Source organism: Dermacentor andersoni, chromosome 6 (genome assembly GCF_023375885.2).
Source record: "Dermacentor andersoni chromosome 6, qqDerAnde1_hic_scaffold, whole genome shotgun sequence".
In the NCBI taxonomy this organism is placed as follows: domain Eukaryota; kingdom Metazoa; phylum Arthropoda; class Arachnida; order Ixodida; family Ixodidae; genus Dermacentor; species Dermacentor andersoni.
The window spans coordinates 145,165,350-145,186,904 of NC_092819.1; the positions used below are offsets into that span (position 1 = coordinate 145,165,350).

General features: G+C 46.9%; 1 protein-coding gene across 1 annotated transcript in view; it reads left to right on the forward strand.

Annotated features, from left to right (window-relative positions):
• LOC126523622 (glycine receptor subunit alpha-2-like) overlaps positions 1–21,555 on the forward strand; it is a 97,168-nt gene that overhangs the window by 60,864 nt on the left and 14,749 nt on the right. The window contains exons 2-4 of the mRNA XM_050172222.2: positions 1,778–1,845; positions 3,424–3,491; positions 9,451–9,751. Of these exons, the coding sequence (XP_050028179.1) occupies positions 1,778–1,845; positions 3,424–3,491; positions 9,451–9,751 (437 nt within the window). The remainder of the gene's footprint in view (positions 1–1,777; positions 1,846–3,423; positions 3,492–9,450; positions 9,752–21,555) is intronic.

Here is a 21,555-nt window from a genome sequence, read left to right on the forward strand (position 1 = left end):
AGTACTGCCAAATATATGTTTTGGAGTCTGAATTAAATCACTTTTACAAATGTAGGTGAGCCTGTGGCGCGACCTTATAACGGTTCGGAAAGCGAACCGTTCGGCTAGCCTCGCGTGATTGGGCAGAATGACGCTTTCGTCAGCAGAAACTCGATTCTGACCAATCGCTCGAGGCCAAGTGAACGGCTAGCTTTCCGAACCGTTATAAGGTTGCACCCCTAGAAACGATCCAGCGCGTCGAAGTATAGCTGCGGAATAGTTAGCGTTTGAATTTGTGCTGACAGTACAGGTTAGAGATCAGACGTCAGACATTCGCTACAGAATTGGAGAACACTCGTTCACGAGATGTCCAATACTCTGTAGGCACGTCTCGAGCCGGACGATAACTTCGTAACACGGATAATCCGGTAAAACCGAACACCGGAAAAACGCTAAAGATGAATGCGAATTAATGCCCCCCTCCTACTAAACAGCATAGTCCCGATAGCAGCGCGTGAAGCTATTACCACGTGTTGGCAATATTGCCAACGTTGACGAGTGACAATATTGGCACGGGTCTCGATCACGTGGTTTTCTCGCTGTTTTAAAATTTCCGTGGCAAACTGCAGATGAACGAAGCCTCTACAAACGTGCGAAATTCAATACTATGCCATAACCTTCAAGCAAATCGCTAATTTTAGGAATGCCGTGTCCGGGGCTGATTTCTGAAAGCGCCGTTATTGGAGTGAGAAAACAGAAACGCTGACGTTAACGTAGAAGAGCAATACACTGTACGATAGTTTACAGTGATTTTTGTCGTGCGATCCTTGCATAATAATGCCTGTGGATTATTAATTATAATTCTGTGCATAATGACGAAGCACACCAGTTAATCTTCCTTTAAAACAATCAGCAATGCACTTTTGCGACTTGAAAGGTACAATAAAGAGAAAAATGGTTTGAACTGAATTAAAGAACTGCCCTTGCACAATAAAAAAAAAAAATCCTCTTACCACGAGAAGACGTCTGGTAAGCCAGAATAGAAATTAAGCGACGCGGCCTAGAAATAGCCACCTGAGCACGCTGTGACGTCATGGATTTTGACGCCGTTTTCTAGGGCCTGTGTTATGCTCTCATCAATAAAAATGAAGTACATTGTATTATATGTATTCTAAGATAGCCAAGGCGTGAACTTGGGAAGCATCAAGAATTGTTACTGAACACAGAAGGGCTGAAATGCGGGAAAATATAATTTCGCAATTCGCGTCAAATTCGAAAGATAAACTAATTACCGCGACATTGTCGAAAGTAGAGTTCTTCGAGAATACTTTATCATTCTAAGCTCATTAAATGTTTCTGTTTAGCATCCCTTAAATGCATAAACTGGTTTAGAGGAGGAGGAGGAAAAACTTTATTTGCTCTAATTGATTAGAAATTAGCGGTGGCAGATGTGGTCGGCCGTCTTCACGGTCTTATTCCTCATCTGCGCAGGGTCGACGCCCCTATTCCAGGGCATCACTGAGGGTGGCTACTCGGTGAGCGTGCCTTACTAGTCCATGCTGGACTTTCGGGTCGCTGCTGGAGAGCACCCTCTCCCACTGCTCCGCACTCGGGTCTTTTATTTGAAGGAATTGTTGGTTCTGAACGCATTCCCATGTAATGTGGTATAAGGTGGGCTTGGCGCCGCACCAGGGGCAAATGTCTCTATACTGGGTTGGAAACATCTTGCTTAGAACTTACGTGCATTTACCTTCCTATGGGGGTGAAGATAGGACATCGCAAAATTTGTGTATTGCAGGCCCCGAGTGAAGCTCAGCGACTTGGTTTCTGAAGAATACGACGTGATGCAGCCGCCAATCGAAGGAGGTTTGTGAAATTTCGTCTTGTCTTCTCAGCGCTTTACGACAACATGCACTGAGGACAATTGTACTTCACCGGTTTCTTCTGAGGAGCACTCTCAAAGATGAAGCGTCGCAAGAATCATTAGGCAGCCAAGCAGTGAATTTTGGAATTGCTTGCCATACTTAAGGCACAAGCTCTATTTTCTATGCGACAAGAGGCTTTTGTGAGACTAAAAAGAAAAAAAAAAAACCAACGAAAGAAAAGTAAAGTAAACAACGTTCCTTTTGATAGAGCATTTACCTGGGCTATAATTCCATGTCTGGGGCGAAGCTCGTTCCGCGAAGTGGCGTCCTGATGTACTTTTCAGGCGTTCCGCGTACAACTGTGCGCGCCAAGACAACGCTTCTCACATTTGATTGCAGCTGACTCGCAGATATATTGCATGAGGCTTGGTAACCACGCTAACTGAATGGACGTTGTCTCGATGCAAATAGACAGAGACTGTAACATGTGAACACAGGGCCTTGGTTTCCGAGCCACATGCTCAGCCCATGCTGTGAGACCAACGCAGGCAGACAAGTACGCATTGCCGATTGGCCGCGCTAAGGTGCCAATTGTGGTGCGACTGCCAGGCAGCTCCCCGAGAATTGTAAGCCCGGGCATTGTAACCCTTGCGCCTGCCAGGGGCTTATGTGCTGGAGGAGGCATGATGATAATGATGATGGCCGCGGTTGACGGCCGCGCTCCACAAAATACAGAGAAGAGAGACACACGGGCCCATGGATCTCAAAAGCCAGGGTTACAAAAGTGCGATAAAGACCGATAGCGTTCGGTGACGCCTTTCGTTCTTTGGGATGCTTAATTGTCGTGTGGTGTCCGATTTTTATTTAAGGTTGGTAAAAAATTTTCCCCTTTAGTTCTAAAACGATCACGAGGCGGATTTCTAGTTGACGAAGAAGCTAGAAAATGGTCGCACTGAATGTCTATTTAATAAAATATAACAAGGCGATGCAGCTTTCATGTATATTCTGCTGTGCGTTTGTGCGTGGTGTACACATTTGTATACTCAAGAGGCTGTGTAGGTACTTTACGAATAACGCAACTTACCCCCTTTTTTATTGCGATCTAAGACGACCAAAACTGTCTTGGCGAGGCGAAAAAAAAAAGAAACTACAGGTCGTGAAATACACGGTAAAACCAAAAATTTGGTCAAGTTTAGTCTTGCAGTCTGCCGAAAACTCCACGAATTCGTAGGAAGCGCACACTGCGGCATTTCAAAATTGTGAATGCGTGGCTGGGTGGCTGGACTTCGAGTAAAAGGAGCTATTTTAGAAAGCTTGTCCTTTGTGGAATTTTGACGTTGAGACAACCTATGGCGACTTCATAGACTTTGTGGGTAACATGGAAGAAACAAGTTGGAGGGACTATATCGCCGCTAAAACGACTTCATAGGCCTTGTCGGTAACATGGAAGAAACAAGTGGGAATTCAGCACTATATCACAGCTAAAACGACCTGAGTCCAGCAGCAAACTAACAGAATAAGAATGGCTCAAATAATCGGGAGCTTATCAATTATACGCATCCACATTTTTTACCCTCAGGGCGACCCGTCGTGGTGAACGTGTCGGTGTCGGTGCTCAACATCCGTTCGGTGGACGAAGGACGCCAGGTGAGACACTCCGGCCTCGTATCACGTGTTGCGTTGGCACTTAGTACTTGCACGGGCATCAGGAAGTAGAAAGCTTCCGAGAAAGTGCAGCGTGAGTCGCGTTGTCCACAATGCACGTTCAAATGACCAGCAGCGGAGGCTCACAGTGATTATGGCATTGTGCTGCAGGCCATAATAAGCTCGCAGGTTCAATTTACCAGCCCGGCAGCTGCATTCCGATGGCGGCGCAGCGAAATAACACTAGTTCACTGTGCTGTAGGTGTAACTTATAGAATTTCAGGTTACAGCATACTGGAGCACGACTTTGGCGTCTCTTGTAGTTCATATGTTCCTTTGGGATGTTACGAATCAATCAATCAATCAATCAATCAATCAATCAATCAATCAATCAATCAATCAATCAATCAATCAATCAATCAATCAATCAATCAATCAATCAATCAATCAATCAATCAATCAATCAATCAATAAATCAATACTGAACGAATTAACTAATTAGATAATTTAGTGGTTATACGTGTCTAGTCAACTTCGTGTGTAGGAAACATCGCTGCATAACTTTATATATAGACTGTCTGGCATAGGAGGTACCCGGGATTGAGTTCACTGTAGCACAAGCTGATTCCACTTTCACCATATCGTAAGCGCGGCACCAGGAAGCAAACAGGTAACCTAGGGACGTTCTCATTCCAAGGTGAATGACGTGTGAAAAAATTTACAGCGAAGAATTGTGGTTTGAAGCGCAGGTGCATGGTCAGGTGGGTTATGAGAGTGACCTAACGTGGTTATACGTTCAATCTGCGTTACTGATGTACTGAACTACATACTACAATTTGATGCAGTTTCTGACCAGTGTGCGATTTATTCTTGTGAGCAACCAATTGTGCTTCGCAAAAATCTCTATAGTTAGACTAACATCCAGTCACCACTAAGAAGCGTTAATCATTTTCAATTAAATCTCTTCGCAGTTCATGAGTTTGCGTAGGAGAAACAGATATTCGCAATTCGTCTCCACACACCCCTCACGGTTTAACGAAGACACGCTCTGAGAATCCTCAGTTCACCCCTGCAATCGTGGCTATACCAGACGATACTCGTTTTAGCGCGCTGTACGAGGTTCGCGGAAATATATGATACCAGGTTAACATGATGTATCATAGAGGAAGCGAACTTAGGGCGAAGTACAAATGTCACAGCACGCTCGTCATCTAAAGGCAAAAAAAAAAAACTGCTGGAAAGTTTTCAGATTTCCTCATATTTACTATCCTTGTTTCAACCTTGGTTCAAAGCGAAGAACAGTGATGTTGGAAGCAGGAGTTCGAGTAAAGTCGCGAGTTCTCCTCTTACCATCCCTGGTATGCTGCAGCTGTTGCGTGTAGATCAGCCGCGCATTGTTCCTGCGAGTGCTCCCTTGTTCTCCATACGCTGATGTATCGTGATGTGTACTCCAGGTGGCGCTAGGTGCTCCTTTAACCGCATCCTCAGCATGGCGCCCCCAAACCAGCTGTAGGCGGGCGTCACAGAGTGGCGCCAAGCGTTCTCTCCGCATGCCTGTGGAATGTTCGAGGAAGCTTTAGCTCGGCTGCTCCTATCTAAATACATGTAAAACGAGAAATTGTTTTTCTCGGCACCAAATTTGACGAAGTTTGTTTCATATAAAAGAAAAACTTCAAATCTAGTGACTGGTGGTTTCGAATTTTTGATTTAGGTCGTCAATTTTTCACTAAAAATTGGCAAAAATAGATCTTCAGAAAACGAAAGTATCAAGTTTACAACTCTGTAACTCAACAATGAAAAATGATATCATAATTCTATGGATTGCATCTAATAGCACATCTAAAGAGGACTAAAGTGATATGCTAAACATAAATCCTAAAATAATTTAGTAATATGGAAATACAGCTTTTGAAAAAGGTTTGTACACTGCCTAACAAATTCACGAATGATATAAATTGAGATACCAAGTTTGTCTGCTTTGAATGGTCTGATGGAGGCTGTTTACAGAACCATGATATCTGCTCTTGATGCAGGGTTATTTGTAAACTTTGTGCTTATATTTTTTTAATACCATCGAGTTTTTGAAAATCCTATTAGGAAAATTCAGACCCTAAATTGAAATTCCGCTTCTAACAGTCACTAGAGTTTACGTTTCTCTCTCAACTGCAATAAATTTCATTAAAATTGGTCCAGGGGTTATCTCAGAAAAACTTTTTTTTTGCGTTTTACGTGTATTTGAATAGGCCGCGTCGGAGTTGGGCCCGAGCTAAAGCTTCCTCTTAAGGCGAAAGCCTTAGAAGGCTCATGGAACTGAAAATACTATGTCCGGCGTTATGGCACCAAAATTCATAGGGAGTCGAACACTCAACCTTTGGTGGGAGTTGAAACCACTACCTGTGGGGTTAATTAGGGCAAATTAAACCATAAACTTCTTTGTAAGAAAGCGGAAATCGAGGCGAAGTAGCGTGAGCGCTACATGCGTTAATTAAGGCATAGTTAATTAAGATACATTTAATTATGTCACTCAGAATAACGACCACTGGTGGGAGTCGAACCCACTACCTGTGGGGTTAATTAGGGCAGATTAGACCATCAACTTCTTTGTAAGAAAGCGGGAAGTCGAGGCGAAGAAGCGTGAGCACGACCTGTGGTGTTAATTAAGGAAGAGTTAATTAAGATATAGTTAACTAATTCACGCAAACCCACGACCACTGGTGGGAGTCAAACCCACTATCTGCGGGGTAAATTAGGGCAAATTAGACCATCAACTTCTTTGTAAGAAAGCAGGAAGTCGAGGCTAAGAAGCATGAGCCCGACCTGTGGTGTTAATTAAGACATAGTTAATTAAGATATAGTTAACTAATTCACTCAAACCCACGACCACTGGTGGTCGTCGAACCCGCTACCTGTTGGGTTATAAGGGCAAATTAGACCGTCAACTTCTTTGTGAGAAATCGGGAAGTCGAGGCGAAGAAGCGTGAGCACGACCTGTGGTGTTATGGCAGAGTTAAGATATAGTTATTTAGTCACTCAAACCCACGACCACTGGTGGGAGTCGAACCCACTTGGAGATATGGGCGAACCGACTATATGTCCAAGATGGATTTCAATTGCCATCGCGAACGTCGAGAGTCGAACCCACAACCCTTGGTGTGAGTCGAACCCGCGGCCTTTAGTGTTAATGAAGGCGAAGTTGATTAAGGCAAGGTAATCTAAGGTAGGGTTAATTAAGGAATTCGAACCTACGACGTTCGGTGCGAGAAAACAATAGGAAGAACGCATTAGAATGAAAATGTCAGGTATTGTAGGGAATGTTCGTGAGCGAGCAGGCTTTCGCTCCGAACCTGTTTGGTGTATGGTAAAGGGACTGTCAACTTTTTAAAGGCGAAAGGCTTAAGTGACTCATGGGTCAAAAACTGCATTGTCTGGCGTTATAAAAAATTGACCGTCCGGCGTCATGCCACCAAAATTCAATGGCATCAAAATTGATGGGGCTACCCACGACCATTGGTGGGACTCGAACCCACGACCTTTCGTGGTAGTGGAATCTATGACCTTTAGTGTTAATTAAGGCAAGGTTAATCAAGGCAATTGAACCCACGACCTCCGGTGGGATGAAAACTGAATGGCTCCAAAATTGATGATGCCACCATTGATGGTCGAACCCACGACCTTTGGTGTTAAGGCACAGGCCATTAAGCCTATGTTCACACTTGGGAAACGGCAAGCGGGCGGAAAAGCCAAATCGGCCGGAAAACTTTTTCCGCGCATGTACAAGATGTTCACATTTGTTTCGCCACTGCAGCGGAAACCACTGCCGCTTTCGCCCACATCCATCTAGTTTGCGTACATTTGTCTGCGTGGTGGCGCTGTTCATTACACTGTTTCAAGATATACGTTCATTCATTGACCCTTCACTTAATAAAAGCCATCATTTCCCGCAACTGCACGTGTCGTTTTTAACTTTCGTCTACCATGGAAGATAAACAAGACATAGTTTCGATAGTTTTAGCTAGTTGCCTTTCCTAAAAGTAGACAATGAACAACGGAAAATGTTAAATTTTACGACCAGATGTTTACATGCTAGTGCAGCTTGCGGCGAAGAGCAACGGCTTTCCGGTTCGCCGTGGCGAAAAAATCGGTCCGAGACCGATTTTTTTCGACGCCTGGTTTTTCGCCCGTTCCTCCGCTAGGCGGGCGGATCCAGTCAATTTTTTTCCGCTTCCGCCTGCTCGGAGACCAAGTGTGAACGTAGCCTAAGATGGAGTTAAGGCAATCGATCTCACGACCTTTGGTGGACGTTCATGGAGGAAGGAGAGCGTAGGAGAGGCCCCGGTCAGTACGGACGTGTTGGAGAAAGTGTGGTGGAAGTCACATGTTGTTTTTCGCAGAGGAGCACTGGGACTGGTACCCCAAATGTCCACGTTGCCATAGTAACCGCGCGTCTGAAGCTCTCGCTGCTGCTTTCGGCCTCTGAAAAGTGAGATAAAATTTATTGGCCCGTGTCTTTCTCGAACCACATTCTGTTCGCGATGCAACCTCACTCTAGAGCGTGGTGTGTAAGCTTGAAAGTTGTCTTGAGGGTCTAAGAGCGTAGGTGTCACCCAGCGACAAAGACACTCAAGCAATAACGGCGCGGGCCTTGGTCGTCTTCTTCAACGTGCCACGGAAAGGCAGAGGAGCGCGTCTTTTCCACCAAAGCTGTTACAGAAGTTTCGCAGGCGTTGTTCTGGCGCGCGACGGCAGCACAAACTTCGGGCGGCTGGTTGCCAAGCAAGTTCAAAGCTCGCGCATGTCGGCTCCAGCGAGCTGACTGGGAGATGGCATACCAACATGGCTGCCTTTCCGGCTTCAATAACGCGACGTCAGCACCTCTTCTATTATTTTTCCTCAATCGTGGGACTCGAACCTACAACCATAGGTAGGTGTCAAACCCACGACCTTTGGTGTTAAGGCGAAGTTAATTAAGGCACAGTTAATTAAGATTCTTGCCAGGGAGTTCGCAAGGCGGTTCCACTTGGAATGAATTCTCAGCATGACACTAGTTTCGAGATAATTCCCGTTCTTTGCGGAGAATTGCATTGGCGTTCTAGTTGGCGTTGTGCTCCAATGTAGAACGACGTCTTGTTAAGAAAGTAAGTGGAACGACAGGGCATAGTTACCGGAAGTTTGACTAGCATTATCTCGTAAATGTAGTCATCCCATGATTTCTTTCAATTGAATATACCTTGCGGTTTCACCCGCTAGAATTTGTAAATTGTAATATGTGCCATAAGTAATTAGTTAAAGCTTAATCAGTGAATTTTCGTTTGGTCGACTATGCTTTTCACTTTCTTGTGCAAGTAATGTCCGCTTCTTCGGCTAGACCAGCTCATGGACTAGAATCGTGCTATCTTCCACAGGCAGTCCTGGAAAAAAAATTGAAAATGTTCGCTGAAACACTTCGTATAGATGTGGAGTACATAAAAACCGAAGTTCTAACGCATTTCATCACATGTGCTGTGCGGCAAATGTTGGTAATAAATTACATTTCCGCAATGCGTGGAATGTGCGTTACATTCTTTAAAGTAATTCCGTCGTCATGCCTTGATTTCGATAAAGAAGGAGATTATTATTATTAAATACGAAATAACACACTTTAACAGATCAACTGAAGGCACGGCAATGGTGCGATGACAACGATGATGACGACAGGGCAGGCACCTGAGTGACGCTTAACAAGGCGAACACAAACGAGTCTTAGGATGGCGTTAGGCTGTATAAACCTAACGTGGTGCTGGCAATTCACAACAACTGCTCGCAGTTAAGACAACTGATGGAAGAGTCACTAGAGCCCGAGTTTTGCGTGCACTTTAACCTCCCTGCCTTTCCCGTGTTCTATTTCTCTCTCTCTCTCTCTCTCCCTCTCTCTGCGTGTCTCGCACTGCTAGATTTCACCTCACTAAACCTTCTCTCGATGCAGTTCGTCGAGGTGGATGTTTTTCTCCACGAGCACTGGTACGACTGGCGACTCAACGGCCGTGTCAATGAAAAGGTCATCGTCGACCCTCGCTGGTACCCAGAACTGTGGACGCCTGAGGTCTACTTCAAGAACTCGGCCGATGGTCGCCTGGACAAAGTGATCTTCCCGTACGCCTACATCACGCTCGAGCCGTCCGGCGAATTTTTCCTGGCTGCCCGCGTCTCCCTCAAGCTGGCCTGCAACATGGACCTGAGCAGGTTCCCACACGACAACCAGTTCTGCGACATGCAACTGAGCAGCCGTAAGTGGACGACCCTTCTAGGCCTGCCGTTCCGTAGTTAAATTTTCTTAGTGAAAGTGTAATAGTTAAAGGCAAACGAGCTTGCACAGGTTCTATCTCGGTTTAGACGAGCCTCGAGAAGCCTTTTTAATATACTACGGAAATGTTGCCGATCTGCCGCAGAGGTGGCTGTGAATATTCGAAATGAATATTACTGCACTGCATGTAGCAGGGAATTTTCAATCTCGTATCAACAACACGGCGAAAAAAATCGCTTGATCTCGCTCCCACAATTTCGTCATGCGGTCTCGTCGCAAGCAGCCGGACTCACCGACGCTATTGGCTGGCTACTGATCACGAGAATATTTTCAGGATTATATAATAGCTAATTCTGACGGGCTTCGGCACTCAAGGCCTTAAACGCTTTGTTGAAGTTTTTAAGGGCATGCGAATTGTGCTACCACCTTTGAACGTTGTAGCTCGTAGTTTCGCGTTACTGTGTGAATTTTCTATTTTTTCCATTTTCTTCCCTCTTCTTCTTTATCCTTTTATTCCCTTTACCCCTTTCCCCAGCACAGGGTAGCCAACCGGTACTTACACTGGCTAACCCCCCTGTCTTTCCTCTCCTTTGTCTCCTCTTCCTCCTGAGTTAAACAAGTAACCAAAAAGAAACACATGTATGCCTGCGATATAAAAAAAGACAGAAAGATCATTTCATCTGTGCACAGTGTGTCCACGCACGACAGTTGCGAGTAGGTGCGTCTGCTGCGCATGGCAGCAGTGTGCGGCATTGCGTAGCCTACCGGAGATGCCACAGGGTGCAGTGACAAGCCCTTTCGCCGCCGCTACACTGAACTTTTGGGCGGGGCATGACCCCCTTGGCTAGTGCCACTGCGGGTACTCCCTCGACAAAAACGGTAATAACATTTTACGGCAAAATTGAGGTCTTGGAAACTTCGATGTATTTTCATTTCTTGTTTCAGGAACTGCACCAGTCAGTTTCCCTCTTCATTGGAAGCTCGATGACACAGGGGTGAAATCGAACGCCGACGAGGCGAAGGGGGACGCCGAGTTTCTGACCGGCGATCAGTGTCAAGACTTCGCGGTGAAAATGGATGCGTGGCGGCGTATTGTGGTGCGTAGCCGGTTCTTTCAAAGGTGGTATGCGTAGGTGGGGCGTGGCGGCGACTGAAGCGCGGCACATGGCGAGCAATGCCGCAGGCGAAGCAGATGAACCAGTTGTCTTCAGTGCGCCACGTCTCGATGGGACGAAAAAAAACTGCGGTAATGGTCGGGCGACTGGAAATGAAGCTGTCGGCGCAGGTGGCAGTGCAGTCACGGCTGCGTAACTGAGCGGCTGCGACGTAGGGTGAGTGGTAAACTCAGTATAGGGCACGGGCACACTCGTAGGATTGGGTTGGGGGGGGGGGGGGGGGGGTTGTAGGAGCTGCAGGAAGCGCTTCAGATGTGAGCCCGGATGGCTTGCTGCAGCTTTGGAGGGAAAGCTGCCGTAGGTGCGTCGCTGTGAGGCAGCAGCGAGAGCTGCCTGGCTACCTCTTCACGAATAAAATCTTTGATATGCTGCGAGAGGGTTGAGTTGGTCAGGTAGGTAGAAACCGCGATGATCGAGACGGAACAGAAGAAGAAGACCACAGTGTCAACACCGGCTCGCGTCGGGCTCCGTAGTTTCGTGAGTTTTTGATGGTGTTTTAAACAGAAAACGCCCCGAAACGCTTACACGATCTTCCTAACGTTATAAGGACCGCATCGACGCCACCCTCGTGGAAATCCGACCACCGAGGGCCCCAGGAGGATTCTTGAAAGTTTCGTCACCACGGGTGAGCCGCTAACCCTAACCGGCGGCGGCAGCCGCTCGCTTCGCCGACGGGGATTCCCGCGACGGCACTTGGCCTAACCATGGTGAACGAAGCGACTACGATCGTTGACCCCCTCCATACAACTTCCGGAGGACACGAAGAAGAACGCATGGACCAGACTACCGAACCGGTGAGCCAAGAAACTCAGTACCATAACACCGTGAGAGAAGATCTCAATTGGCGATCAGTACGAACACAAAAGCAACGCAAGCAAGAAGCCTTGGAGAGGCGACGCGGTAGTGTAAAGCCCCAAGACCCCGCAACTACCACTAAGATATCAACAACGCGGAGAGTCGCCAGACCTCCACCGCTTCCGAAAAATGACTACAAGATAATGATTCGTCCAAATCAAGGTCTACAATTAAGAAACGTGCTCACTCATACACTTGCACGAGCGATCATCGACGCGTGCCACAACGAGTTCTCGGATGACAAATTCATACTGAGAATCAACCCGGGATCCAATATAGCCATCCTATCGACCCAGTATGAAGAGGTCGCCGAAAAAGCAAGACCCATCCACACCTTAACACTTAGCGGCAGAAGTCACGCAGTGCGCGCATACACCGCCCAAGAAGAAGGCACCCTCAGAGGAGTGGTACATGGAATGCCGTTGCACACAACCACCGAAACCCTCATGGCCCACCTCAGAGTGACAACACAAGGCGTGGAAATCCTTACGGCCAGAATGATCGGTGCCACTCAAAGTGCAGCGCTGACCTTTATTGGTCCCCATCTACCACGATTTGTGTACTACTACGGAGGTGAACTCCGTTGCTATCCATTTAGACCAACGCTCCAAGTCTGCAAGATCTGCAGGGAAAAGGGCCACCGTACCGACGTGTGCTCAAACTCAGACAGACCCATCTGTAGATTGTGCGGACTGCTTAGTCCAACCGACGGACACAAATACGAGATAAACTGCGCCTCGTGCGGGGAGGTCCACCCAACCGTTGACCACTCGTACAAGCAGCGACTCAAACCAGTTCGACCCCGACCCATACCATCGTCAGCCCCGATGAAGTCGAAAGCCCCACGATGGTTCGCCTCGGAAGACGAAGAAGAGACCTACAGGGCGGACACTCGCGGCCGGCCGGCCAATACCGAGCAACGCTCCCGCTCCCAATCCCGCTCCCGGTCAGCGAGCCGCGAGCATTGGGCACCACCGACACCCAAAAGGAACCCGTCGCCTCCGGCAAGGAAGCAGAAGCCTTCACACGAGGTAAGCTTGGCGGAATTCGTCTCTCCCAAGCCACGAAACACATCCACACCGATCACACAAAATCCAGAATACCAGAGAGTCATTGAGGAAAATAGACAGCAAAAACAGCGTCTAACCGACTACGAGCACAAAATCGAAACTTTAATGAAAAGAGTGGCCATGCTTGAATCGGCACAACGCTGTGACCTGTGAGCGATCGCCACAATCTCAATTACCACGGCTAAGCACTCTCACCGAACATCCGCCACTACAAACACAACTGCCCCCCTCCCCCCAAACAACACAGCCAAAGCAGCCTCAGGTGCACTCACCGTCTGAGAGCAACCTGGTAACCCAGGACCAATTGCAACAAGCAGTGCATCACAACAAATAATACAACAAATACAGCAACAATTTCAACAGTTTTTTGCAGAATTCCAAGAATTAAAGAAATACGTTAACGAATCGCTAACCAAGGAACCCAAGCGTAAACGAAAAAGTAGTAAAATATGCTCTCAGACAGATGTCGGTAGCATGCTAACTTCCGACACAGATAGCACAATACCGTCTAAGTCCCATCATGGCGCGTAAACCTTAAATGGAAACTGAAAGCATCACGATCTGGTCTTGGAACTGTAGGCACATTAAAAGCAAGCACGCATCCCTCTCGCTATACGTACAGGCGGCGCTAGTACCCCCGGATATTATCTGCCTACAAGAGGCGGGAGAGCAACCGAAGCCAATTATGGGGTATAAAATACAGTACGACCCCAGCTACAGTAGGGTGGCCACGCTCGTCCGCAAAGATTTGGCAACAACCCTTACAGTGCTCCCCGGTGAGGAAATCCTACATCTCATCACCACGATATGGCCTGTCAAGAAGGGGAGACCTAAACAAGTCGTATGCAACGTATACAGTCCCCCCCCCCCCCCCCCCCCGCGACAGAAAGGCTGACTTCGCGTCATTGTTCCGGCACCTACAGGGAATGCTGGAACACCGCGATCGCCTAATTATAACCGGAGATTTCAATGCAAAGCACAACACGTGGGGCTACTCGAAAGCAGACACCAAGGGCACCAAGCTCCTAGAAGCCATAGAGCGCCACGAATACACGCTAATTACTGTACCAGGTACGCCTACTCGAATACGAAACAGCGCCAGCAGGGACACGACCCCTGATCTCACCATCACGAACGATACCGTGGGAACAAGCTGGAGGGTCCTAGACGACTCGCTGGGTAGTGATCACTACATTATCGAAATCACCAGCGCCTCGGCCAAACTACGCCGACCCCTAGGAAAGGCCAAAATTAGAAATTGGCCTAAGTTTAGGGAGAGGCAACAGCTCGATTTGCATACAAGTCCGCCCTTCCCGGAACATCAAGGCCGCTTAACCACGATCAAGGAGTGGGCCCAACGCATCAAAGAACTATATGACGCCAACACTAAAGTGTACCAAACCGATACCGACACGCCGGCAATCGACAACCATCTAATACACTTATGGAAAGCATGCAGAGGCCTCACAAAAAGATGGCGCAAATGGAAGCTAAATCGTAAACTTAGACTTAGGATATCAAACGTCACTAAACAGGCCAGCAATTATGCCCTGAAGGTTCACAGGGGCAATTGGCGCACGTTCTGCAATTCGCTTATAGGCACGCTAAGCACCAAAAAGACGTGGAACATACTCTGCAGCATCATCGATCCTTCAAATACGAAAACAGAAACAAACACAACCCTACAAAAACTCGTTGGCGAATATTCCGGAACCCAGGGCGAACTCTTACAGTAACTACAGCAAATATACACGGGAATCCGGACCGGGCATCGGAAACCATACCCTCAATATCCGGGACCTCCGAACGAGATACTTGATGCACCCATCACGTATGCGGAGGTATACGCGGCAGCACAGAGCTTCAAGAAAAACACGGCACCGGGTCCCGACGGGATCACCAACGCCATCTTGAGAAACATAAGTGATGAAACCCTGCGAGCCTTTACAAAGCAACTGAACGAAGAAATATGGACACTGGGCGGAACATTACCCGAGGAATGGACTACAGCTCATATAGTCCTTATACCCAAACCGGGAAAACTGCGCAGGCTCGATCAATTACGACCGATCTCGCTCACGTCTTGCCTGGGCAAGCTTCTTGAACGAATTGTACTCACTCGAATAGAGCAACACTTGGAAGAACATGGGCTACACCCCAATTGCATGTACGGATTTCGGAAAGGCATGTCAGCACAGGATGTCTTCCTCCTGCTCAAGGAAGAGGTCCTCAGCCCACAACCGAGCAGCAACAACATACTCCTAGCCTTCGACGTGGAAAAAGCATTTGATAATATAGCACACGAAACCATCCTAGATGGCCTCGCCGCCGTAGGATGTGGAGAGCGAGTACACCATTATACCGTGGCTTTTCTCAGCCAAAGCAAAGCCCGCATCGGCATAGCAGGCGTACAATCAGACATATATGATCGACCGCAGAAGGGTACTCCGCAAGGATCGATATCTCCTTTCCTCTTCAACATCGGACTGAGAAAACTTGCTTTACAACTGGAAAACATCCCAAAACTCGGATGTGCCTTCTATGCCGACGATATCGTCCTATGGGCAACCAAGGGTTCATACGGTGACAGAGAAAACACATTACTCACAGCTATCGGACACATCGAGTCGTACCTAACCACAGCAGGAATGAGGTGTGCCCCACACAAGTCGGAGTACCTTCAAGTCTGGCCCAAACAAACTAAGGACCATCGAGCCCCGCCAATACATCTCGAGATTGCCGGGCAACCAATAAAGCGCGTCCCGACTGCACGCTTACTAGGTATGCACGTCCAGGAGAACAACGGCATAAAGGTAGCCTCAGAGAAATTAAATCACGTAATAAGAAGCACCGCATCACTCATCGTTAGAGTAGCGCGCAGCAAAGATGGTTTCGCAGAGGACGATATCTTAAGACTGGTACAAGCCCACGTCATCAGCCGTGTCACGTACGCACTCCCGTATCAAGTTAAGCGCAAAAGTGAGACAGAGCGCATGGACACTCTCATAAGAACGGCGTACAAAACGGCCTTACAGCTACCGTCAAGCACAAGCACAAAGAAATTACTAGCGCTAGGCGTATACAACACCTTTGAGGAGCTAGCAAGTGCCATGCTCATAGCGCAGAGGGAGCGCCTCAACAAGACTCAACAGGGAAGACACCTTCAACGGCTAGGGTACCCGCTGACACCTCAGTACTGCAAAGCAGAAACACAACTCTTGCCTAACCACGTTAGAGAGAACATTGTAGTAGACCCTATCCCCAAGAACATGCACCCCACCCACAATCAAGAGAGAAGAGCAGCGCGTGCCCGCATGTTGCACAAGCGCTGTTTCAGAGACCCAGATACATACTACACGGACGCTAGCCCGTATCCCTCGTCGCCACGTTGCGGGCCCAGTTACACACTCGCCGTTGTCAATCAGGGGAACCTGGTAGCCTCTGCCTCCATCCGCGCCACATGCAGCGCAGCAGCAGAAGCAGCAACGATCGCTCTCGCACTTCGCGACGCCGAGAGCAAGGGAAGGTCCGCCCGCGTCCTTACGGACTCACAAGCGGCGTGTCGTTTATACATGAATGGTACACTCCCTATACAAGCCATTTGAATCCTGGGTCGCTCACTAGAATGGAGCCACGGTATCGTCTGGTGCCCCGGGCACGAAGGCCTGCGGGGCAACGAAGAGGCGGACTGCGCAGCTCGAGGTTTCACTAGCCGAGTGGCAGACCACGCCGTTCTTCAGCCCCCGACAGACCGACGAGCGACCCACGAGTTATTAACGACAGGTCAACAAATACTACAGGACCAACGCCTCGGAAGAATGCAATACGCTCCCCCACACAAAGCTCTCAATAAACTCCAGGCAAGGGATTGGCGCCGCCTGCAAACTAACACATGCCCACACTTGTCTCGTCTACACGCAATCTCCCCAGACAGTTATACGTCCCGGACATGTCCCTGGTGTAGCAACTACACAGCGACACTCGCGCACATAACACACGAATGTACCGACCCTCCGGGCGACGCAATTTCGCCACGAGTCACAACACACACACACTCACTACGTGGTCTTGGGAGGCGAGACTCTCCAAACTGGACCTGGGAAGCCAACTGGCGACCCTCGACCAGGCCCGGCGAGCCGCGATCGCCAGTGGAGCCCTGTCAGAGGGAACCACCCAGGAATGAACTACGCAACGGTTTCTGCAATAAATAAGCTCCTCCTCCTCCTCCTCCTCCTCCTCCTCCTCCTCGAGAAGGAATCGGTGTGCTGAATGTTCTGGCGGGCGATGGAACGTAGGCGGCGCAGCTCGTCAAAGCACTGGCAAGGTTAATAAGGACGGTAGGGAATAAGGCATCCTCGATGCCCTTGAAGATATGTTTGATCTTGTCATCCTCTGACATGCTGGGATTACCCGCTTGCACAAATCGAGAACGTCCTTGATGTAGCTGGGGAATGTCTCTCCAGGCTGCTGTGCGCGCTGGCGTAGACGCTGTTTAGCGCGTAGCTTACACAGAGCTGGGCAAAAAGGGTCTTAAACGATGACCAGCTTGTAAACTGGGATTCGTGGTTGAAGAACCAAAGTTTGGCTACGTCGGCGAGGTAGAAAGGCACGTGGGTAAGCTTAGACTGGACATCCTATTTGTTGTTAGCTCCCATCCCATTAGCTCCGGTACGAAGCGAAGGATCTCAGCAACCTCCACCAAATGCGACGAGCTTTATTGTCGTTGCCAACATTGCTGGAGTGTTAGATACAGGAAGGCACTGCAAGGATTGTCGTTGTTCTCTATCACGCGTGTGGCTCCTACCCACGATGGGGGATTGGCCCATCCACAGACTGCTGTTACCATAGTGACAATAGATTTTTAGTTGTCCTGCCGTGCCCTGGTAGGCTTCATTGCATTGCTATTGACTGTTGGTCCGTGCTGATGCTGTTGATGTCGGGAGACATAGAAGAAAACCCCGGGCCTAAGACAGCTGAACTGTTACAGACGATTATTGATAATCAAGCCGCGTCTGACTGCCGGTTGACTAATATCAGCAAGGATATTGGTCAACTTAATGAAAAGACTGATAGACTGACTGATTCCTTGGCAGTGATACAAGAATTGAACAAAAGAATTGAATATCTTGAGGTAACAGTTCAGCAACAGGCCAGGAAATTGACTGAATATGAAAACTATAGTCGTCGTAACAATCTGCTGGTTTTTGGTGTTTCTGAAAAAATCGGCGATTCAGAGACGGAGTTAAAGGCAGCTGTCATAGATAAAATTTTTCACGACACGCTGGGAGTTGAAGTAAAAACCGTCGAAAAAATTCATCGTATAGGGAAAAAGAACAAAGAACGACCTAGGCCAATTATTATGAAATTTTATGACAGCAGAGAAAAGCAACAAGTGCTAAAGAACTGCAATAAACTGAAAGGACAATCGGTTAGTGTAAGCAATGATTATGCAAAGGAAACGGTAGCGGTGCGAAGGAAGTTGTGGGAAAGTGCCTCTGCTGAAAGGGCGCAGGGCAAGAAAGTCTTTTTGATCGACGACAAGCTCAAAATAAATGACAAGCTATACACATGGGACAACGAGAAGAACGCACGCTCGCTCCTGAACTCCCGAGATAAGTTCAAGCAACGCACTAGAAAAGCAGGCAACTCGCATGATGGCCCTGACATCTCGGATAATTCCAGCGAATCAATGGCTGAACTTACCCCGTCATAGCTACGAATCTTATCTTTGAATGCTCGTAGCCTTTTTAACAAAGTAACCGAATTAGAATATGTATTACTGACAGAAAGTCCACACGTACTCGTCGTAAGCGAAACATGGCTAAACAACGGTGTGCCTAGTCACTGTATGGTACCCCCAAATTACCAGATGTTCAGATGGGACAGGGATACTCGTGGTGGGGGTGTTGCAATCATTGTCAAAAGATCTATAGATGCAGTAACGGTCGAGTGCACTTTGCCTGAAACAGTTTGGTGCAAAATTACTTATGCGAGTGTTACTTACCTTGTTGGTGCAGTGTATAGGCCGCCTGCCACTTCACCAGAGTTTTTGGATGACCTTAATATGTTCTTATGCACTCACTTGAACCGTACCACCAGACTAATAATGACCGGAGATTTTAATTTGCCGGGCATCAACTGGGACAGACTGATGCCTGGGAACGTTGAAATTTCTAGTTCCGAAGCACTGCTGCAAATAATGTTTTCGCACAATCTTAAACAAATCGTGGAAGAAGACACGAGGGTAACACTCGAATCCCGGTCACTTTTGGACTTGGTGTTTCTCTCGGGCAGAGTGGGTGACTATACTGTGTCTGTTAAAGACGGAATATCTGACCATAAAATGGTTTCTGTGCACATTCCGATCAGAACAAACACTCGTGGCCAACCCTTTGTACCTGTGCAATTTAAGGCTTATAGGCAGGCAGACGACACATCCATTCAAGATTTCCTAGAAATGTCATATAGTGAATTCGAACTTGCCTGCGATTGTGAACCAGTTGAAGATCTATGGCTACGTTTCAAGAATATCATAAAACATTGCGTTGACAGATTCATTCCAACTCGACAAAAGAAAATAAAACCACGTAACCCTTGGATTAATCGACCTATTATACACATCAAGCGCAAGATAAAGAGGCTGCGCAGGAGAAAAGACAGCTCAGCTGAGGTATCGAAATTACGAAAGAGTTTAAAAACGGCTCTGATGGAATCAAAAAAGCAATTTTTTAATAAAAAACTATGTAGCTTCGTTAAAACGGCACCTCGGAAGTTTTGGCTTTACCTTAGTGGCAACAAAGAGGAAATAAATAGAATTCAAATTAGTGACAACATAGTAACAGAAAAAACAAAAATAGCAGATCATTTCAATAACTTTTTCCAGTCTGTTTTTTCTAAACCAAGCAATGACGACTTTGACGCGTACCCGCCTTCCTCCCTCTCATGTTCGATGGAAGACCTGGTCGTGACTCAGGCCGGCGTGTTTAATCAATTGTTACTTTTGGATTCTAAAAAGGCTAGCGGGCCGGATGGGATTCCAACCCAGTTTTTAAAACGATACGCTGAGTGGATATCATATTTCTTGACAATAATCTTTACAAAGTCCCTACACACTAACTCGTTGCCACAAGATTGGCGGTGCGCAGTCGTAACACCTGTTTTTAAAAACGGCGACCGACTACTCGCAAACAATTATCGCCCAATTTCCCTGACAAGTATCAGCTGTAAACTATTAGAACATATCATAAGTAAACATATACTAACTTTCCTCGAGGATAACGCGTTCTTTTATCAGTATCAGCACGGATTCCGAAGAGGGCTATCTACCATAACACAGCTCATAGAAACGATACATGATTTTAGTTCAGCCATAGATGCCCAAGAACAAATAGATGTCATTTGCATAGATTTTGCAAAAGCATTTGACAAGGTTCCACACAGTAAATTACTTTTCAAATTATACAGAGCAGGAATTAGCGAAACCATTCTTAAGTGGATTAAAGCCTATTTGAACAATCGCAGGCAGGTTGTGCATGTGGATGATTGTTTTTCTTCTACACTAGAAGTACTTTCTGGCGTTCCTCAAGGATCGGTTTTAGCTCCATTACTGTTCCTAATTTATATTAATGATATTAACGAGGTTACCGAATCTCCCGTAGAATTGAAGCTTTTTGCAGACGACTGTTTAATTTATTCTCGAATAACACAAGCTACCGACCAAATTAGAATAAACCGTGTCCTTCATTCCTTGCATCTTTGGTGCGAAAAATGGGACATGGAAATTAATTACACAAAATCAACTTTTACGCATATAACTAATAAGAAGAATGTGCAGCTATTTTCTTATAATATTGGAAAAAATAATCTAAAAAAAGTTGATACCTTCAAGTATTTAGGTGTTACAATTGCACATAATCTGCAGTGGCATAAACATATTAATAATGTGTGCTCGACAGCTTCCCAAAAACTTTACTTTCTGCGGAAGAAATTGGAACATGCAACAAAAGAAGTCAAGCTGATAGCTTACAAAACATTCATCCGCCCATCCTTGGAGTACGCTTGTGTTGTCTGGAGCCCGCACCAAAAAGTCCTAAAAGATAAACTGGAACGAATTCAAAGAATGGCCGCTCGTTTTATTTCGTCAAGATACAGAAGAAGGGATTCAGTGACGGAAATGCTGAACTCATGTGGGCTCGAGTCACTTGAAAATCGAAGGAAAAAATCAAGACTAAAGCTTTTATTTCAAATAATTCAAGGGCACTTTAAGATTAAATCAAATAGATATATTCAGCCTCCGGGAAAACGGAGCGCGAGAACAAACCACACACGATCCATCAAGCCTTACGAGTCACGTGTTGATGCTTTTCGTTTTTCTTTTTTTCCTGAGGTGATCGAAATTTGGAATGGTTTGCCTGCTGAAGTTGTCGAGCAATCGGACGTGCACAAGTTCGAACGTTCTATCGACATCTTTTGTCAGGAGCACCCAACTTGATGATTATGATATATGAATTTTGTATGTTGTACAAAATTGTACATTGTTGTACATTGTATTCCCTCCCTGTAACGACCCTCAAGCGAGGGTCAACAGTATCAAATAAATAAAAAAAAATAAATGGGTGGGTTATTCCAAATTAATATGGAGCATAAATCTCCGAACATCTATGGAATTAGCATGGACTGTCCATAGC